The sequence below is a fragment of the Eschrichtius robustus genome, chromosome X (genome assembly GCF_028021215.1).
Source record: "Eschrichtius robustus isolate mEscRob2 chromosome X, mEscRob2.pri, whole genome shotgun sequence".
NCBI lineage: Eukaryota > Metazoa > Chordata > Mammalia > Artiodactyla > Eschrichtiidae > Eschrichtius > Eschrichtius robustus.
Window position 1 is genome coordinate 63,079,560 of NC_090845.1, and position 5,595 is coordinate 63,085,154.

At 60.7% G+C, this 5,595-nt stretch overlaps 1 protein-coding gene across 1 annotated transcript; it reads right to left on the minus strand.

Annotated features, from left to right (window-relative positions):
* Positions 1 to 1,503: 1,503 nt before the first annotated feature.
* Positions 1,504 to 5,085, minus strand: LOC137756329 (uncharacterized protein CXorf49 homolog). The gene is made up of 5 exons (XM_068532626.1): positions 3,844 to 5,085; positions 3,041 to 3,197; positions 2,435 to 2,511; positions 2,122 to 2,167; positions 1,504 to 1,544 (listed from the first exon to the last, which is right to left on the minus strand). The coding sequence occupies exons 1-5, from the start codon at positions 5,083 to 5,085 to the stop codon at positions 1,504 to 1,506; spliced, it is 1,563 nt and encodes a 520-aa protein (XP_068388727.1).
* Positions 5,086 to 5,595: the final 510 nt, after the last annotated feature.

A 5,595-nucleotide genomic window follows, 5' to 3' on the forward strand; every position in this document is an offset into this window, starting at 1 on the left:
GCCCATCCCGCCCCTGTCCCGGGTAGCTCATGTTGGGTGGTCTCATATATGGGTCCCCTGATTCTAAGATGAGCTACTCTGAGGAGCCACCCTTCCCAATCTCATTCCATCCACACCCACAGTAGTCGTCAGACATCACAGGATCACAGACTAGGATCGAGAGCCTCCTCCAGCGAATCCAACATTTTGAGCATCCCAACACCCTGTCGTGGGGTTTGGTGACTTCTGCATCATCCCCCTCCTATGTTTTGGGAATTTAACGACAACCCTTGAACAAAACAGATCCGACCCTTGATTTTGCTCATTCAATGCCTCACAGAACCTGGACCAACCTCTACTGCCTTTACTCCCTGAATCACATCTTTCTCCCTCAAGGGAGATTATCCCTGATTACTTTTATTCACACACAGGGACACACAGTCACCAACCTGGAACGTCCTATCTACCATCATACCCCCTTTTGTGTAGTAAAACACCGGTCTTTCGGGAAGGGTGTCAGGCAGAACCACCCTCGCCTCAGTCAAACACAAATCTGGCCCTCTGAGTCTCAGGCAGGTGCAGCCCTGGGTCCTGGCTGAGGGAAGGAAGTGCTCCCCAACCTCCAGTGAGGGGGAAATCGAACGTGGAGTTCAGACTCAACCTCATGTGTCCTAAAGAGGCAGTCTGGGAGATTGAGCTGGGACACAGAAATATCATTTCCAGGAAAATCTGTGTCATGGGGCTGGTGGAAGAGTATTTGACGGGGACCATGCAAGAACACAGACCTACTAACCACCCTTGCCATAGAACCTGACGGGCCAATTTCCACTCAAGGGTATAGAGACGACCAGGCTGGAGGAGGGTGGTCAGCTGGCTAGGGCAGGAAGGATGTGAAAGCTTCCAGATTGGAGCTCTGGAAGGGGGTCATGAGTTCCTGTTGATGGGAAGGGGGAATGACAGAGATGAATGGGAACCGCCAGACCCCAAAGGAGGAGGGGGGTTTGGAGAGAACTAGAAGAGAGCCTTCAGGGGAAAGGGAGGACGTTCCAGTGTGGCCAGGTAGAGCCCACACAGGACCCAGACCTGGGGCACTCCGCTGGCTTGACTGCAGGGATGGTAGCAGAGGCTGGCCCAGAGTCCCCAACACAGGATGCCAGAGATACTGTTCTGGAAAAGGCTCTGATGTGGAGCAGTGCCCTGCCCCGGCCCCCTACCCCTACCCCTCCAGAGAGAAGGCAGAACACAGAATATGAGAGGCACTTTAATTGGAAAATGCTGTGAAACTGGGGTGGGGCGGGGGCAAAACAAGGGGGAGAGGAAGCCCCAGCTGAGGCAGAACAGGAGGGAACGAGCTTGGCCACAGCTCCCGGGCCCCAAAGGTACCAGCTGCTCCTCTTGCAGGAAGACACTGGGCTCAACCTGTGAAACAGCGGAGTCAGGGAGGAGCCTCAAGCCAGGGCCAGCCCCCAGCCCTGCTCAGCAGCCAGGACTGTGGGAAGGGGTACGGTGTGCGTAACACTCACTTCAAAGGGTCTGGAACTTGTCAGCCAGGTACTGCATGGCGGCTGCAAAAGGGACAGGCATTAGCAGGCGCTCCAGACAGAGGGATATAGAAGCCCGTCCCCCTGTCCCCGTGAGGAACCGCCTAGCCCTGCAACCTGAAACCCCCTCCAGACCCGATGCAAAGAGCTCTGGGCCTGACCACTCCCCACCACCCGAATTGAATGTGGAACTGGTTCCTAAAGGGAAACAAAATGTGCCAGCAGCTCTCAGGCTGTGCCACAACCAGTCAGAACTCGTCACACACACAAACAAACAATCCAACAAGAACCTTAGAAGCCACACCAAGCAGCAGTTCAAGGGAAAAATCAACGAGGCGTCTCTAAAAGTCCTATCAGAAGGAGGTTCCCTAGCATTGGTCTGGTTGGCAAAGTGTGCATGCAGTCCAGACAGTACTTTGCTACTTGTGCACACGCCCAGCTGGACATGCATAGCCGGCTCCAGGGCCAGGCCTGCTAGGTTCTCCTCCCCACAGGGATGTTGGTCCCTGCGAGGCCGAATGCACCTGCAGCCCACCCCCACCCCAGGTGCCCACCCGGGTTCTGCACTAAGACACCGCTCTCCGTCCCCGGTTCCTCATACCAAGTTTCTCCTTAAGGTCGTCTATTTCTCTCTGTAGCACGAGACACTAGGCCAGCAGACACAGGAGGAAGAGAAATGATTAGTATACTCTGGCCTCCTCTCTCCTCCACCTTCTCCTCTCCCCCAGGTCCTCCATCACAGAGCCGGGTGGCTAGACTGGCAAGGGCTCCTCAGTGGAAAGGAGGTGGGCTCCCTCCGTGGGGTACGTCATGGGGGCAGGGGAGGGGGGGCCCCACACATGTCAGTTGAACTTGGACCCAGATCCCACCCTCGAGTTTGGGCCTGCATTTCCAGGAGCCAGAGGAAGCATTACCCGAGGACAGCCCGGTGTTCCCAGGGTCTGCTGCTGTCTTTCTGGTCTTGGGGGATGGTCAAGTGGCTCCCGGTCACCTGAGAGGGAAAGGACACACAATCCAGCTTCCCAGGCTCCCAGTGAGGTGGAAAGGGCCAAGCGGGGTCTAACGTGAGGTGAGGCAGCACCACCCTCCGCTGGCAACAAGCTGCCCCTGCTCTGCCCAGCAGCCCGAACCTTCTCCCCGGGCCTGCCTCCCCTGTTCCCCAGGGGCAGCCATTTCGCCACTGTGGTCCCCAAAGACTGTGGCTCTGGATTCGACCCTCCCAGAGCTGCAGCCACAGCCAGCACGTGGGAGAGCAATGTGGGCAAACAGGACTTAACAGAAAAGGCTGTTCCCCTGCAAGTCTACACCCGGAGGAGCTGTTTGGGGCACTGCCACCGATCACCCCGGCCGCACAAACCCCACACAGAGGATGATGTGGCTCAAGGCCAGCCCTGCCAGCACCCCGTCTCCTGTGGGAGAAGCTGCCTGGGAGCAAGGCTGTGCCCCCAGCAGAGACAGAGCCAGAGGTTTCTGTCCTCAACCCCTCTCCCCTCCCCTCATATCAAACCCACGACACTCACCTGAGGGGACAGGCACCCTGGGCATGACTTCTCCCTGGTTCAGGGCCAAGGGCTCTGAGTTTCCTGGATCTTGGGGGCCTCTGGTGTTGAGGTCGTCACTGCAGGCTTTTCCACCATGCATGCGTGGAAAAGATGTGCCTGGCCTGTGAGTTGGCAGCTGAAACAAGAATTTCTCACCGATTTGGACTAAGGATGTGCGTGTGTGTGTGTATGTGTGTGTGTATATGTGTGTGTGAGAGAGAGAGAGGGAGAGAGAGTTGTGTGATTCGGGGCCGGGGTGAGGCAGGGAATTGGGAAGGGAATTGAAAGGCCGATCTCATTAGCACTTTCTCCCTCAGTCAGCCCCAGGCCAGCAGGCAGAGCTGATCTAGGGACAACACTGGGGCACTGAGAAAGCCCAGGCCCCCTGCAAGGAAGGTCTGGGGAACAGCTAGGAAGTAGGATTCAGGAAGCTGGTGAGTTTAAATACTGAGGCTTTTCGGGGAAACTTTTAAGGGATCCGCCGACTCAATTCAGCTACCAGCCCTCCCTTCCATCCCAGCCCCAGTCTCGCAGAGGAGGTTGGAAACAGGCCAAGGGTGGAGAACTGGGCCCAGCACACCTGAAGTGCTACCTTAATGTTTGTCCCTAGTAAAAGGAGCCCGATCTGGCATCCTAATGACCCAGTGACCGAGGGGCACCCAATGACGACCCCTGAGGGATGGACAGAGGCAGCATGGGTGAAGACGTGTGTCCTGGGGGCGGTTGGAGCGGGGTGGGGGGGGGGGAAGAGTGGGGAGAGAGGAGGAGCATGGCCTACTCACTTGGCCCTTTGCGGCTGGGTCTCTATTTGGGTCCTTATCTTCTTCCGCCACCGCCTCAGACTCCCTTGCCCGCCTGGCCACGGATTTCTTCCCAGCGCCGGTGTGCTTGGACTGTTCGGTTCCCGAAAGGACCAAGCCATACCTCTTGGATCTCCCAAGCAGCGGAATGCCAGAGATTGGGGGCAAGGTGGCCGGTTCCAGGGGAGTTGCCGAGATTCGCTCTCCCCCGGAAGGGAAGTTTCTCCCCAGGGTAAGAGTGGAGGCTCCCCCGAGGGATTTCTTCTCCTGGGCCCCCTTCTTCCTAGGAGTGACCCGCGGCAGGCCACCTGCAGCAGCAGCAGCTGCCGGGTAGCTGGGCCTGCTGCCCCCCTTCCCCCAGAGCACGCTCGGCATTTTCCTAGGGGAAGAGATGCCCTGCTCTCCCACGCCCTGCGTTTCCACAACCGAAGTGAGTCCTCGCGGAGCCAAGGACAGGGAAGAGCCTGGCACGTGAAGGAAATTCTCTCTGACTTGGGAATTCGAGTGTCTGGGAGTGTCCCCGGGAGCCTCGGGTCTGCTGGGCTCGGCCTGGCCTCCTCCTCTGGGGTAAGTGCTCACCGTCGTCAGCTGTGTCTCACTGAGCTCATCTGAGGACTTGGGGTCGGACAGCAGCCAGGCCAGGCCTTCCTCGGGGAGCCGCTGGCGATCCGCAGCCACGTTCAACCTACGCTTAGGGCCTCTCTTAGGGTTCCCCCAGGCCCGCCCCGCTTCGGGCCCACCGAGGTGGAGAGGGCCGGCCGGAGCCGGCGGCGCTTCCCCACAGCTCTGGGCGGGCGCTCCTCGACCGCCGGGACCCGCCTCGAGGCCGGCCCACGCGGTGGACACTTCGAAGGCTTCGCAGCTCTCCGGGGACGGGTGACTGTGGACGTCCAGCACGTCCCAGTCGGCCAGCTGCCGCAGGATGCCCGCCGCAGACTCCTCGGCCAGTTCCATGAGGTCCCTCGTGACGTCAGCCGGGGAGTCAGGTCGGCCTTCGCTGCCCCACAGCACCGGCCCTCCCGCTTCCAGCATCTCCCGCTCCGACTGGAAGCCCTCGGGGTCCGGGAAGCCGCCCCCGCCCTCGCCGCTCCGCGGCTCCCCGGGCTCGGGGCCTGGGTCGGGACCCCGCGGGACTGCGGGGCCGCCTGGGCCGACGCCGGCCCGCTCCCCGCCCTCTGGGCCGAAAACCGTTACCCACACAGACAGCTTATCGGGGGAGCTCATGTCGCTACCCTGGCGGCGCCGGAACCGGGGCGACTGTCGATGGCCCGAGTCGCGGTCGCGGTCACGGCGGGCAAGGCGGGCGGCGCTCAGAGGGCCGCGGCAGCCACCTCAGGCGCCGCACGAGCTCGCCTCAAACGAAACGACGCGCGGCTTCCAGCGCGCCTCCCACGCCCGCGCCGCGGCCTCCTCATTGGTCCGGGCCCGGCCAACCAGCAGGCGCCTTTTTCGCCCGCCTCCTCGAGGCCTAACCAATGGGGTCGAGGGCCTCTGGTTTGCCCCCAAGCCTGTGGGCGATCCGGGCAGTGGGCTGGCGAAGGGGATGGTGGGAGTGCCTCCCTCTGTCAAGCCTCTCGGCCCGTCTCCTCCTGTCCCGCCTCCCCTTTCCGGTTAGAGTCACAGCTCTGAGCCTCCGTTTCCCATCTACACAGGGGGTCGGGGAGTGAGGGCGCCGGGCTCCAGGGGTGGTGAGGATGAAACGTCAAGATTGAGGCGGCTGACGCCTAGCACGCG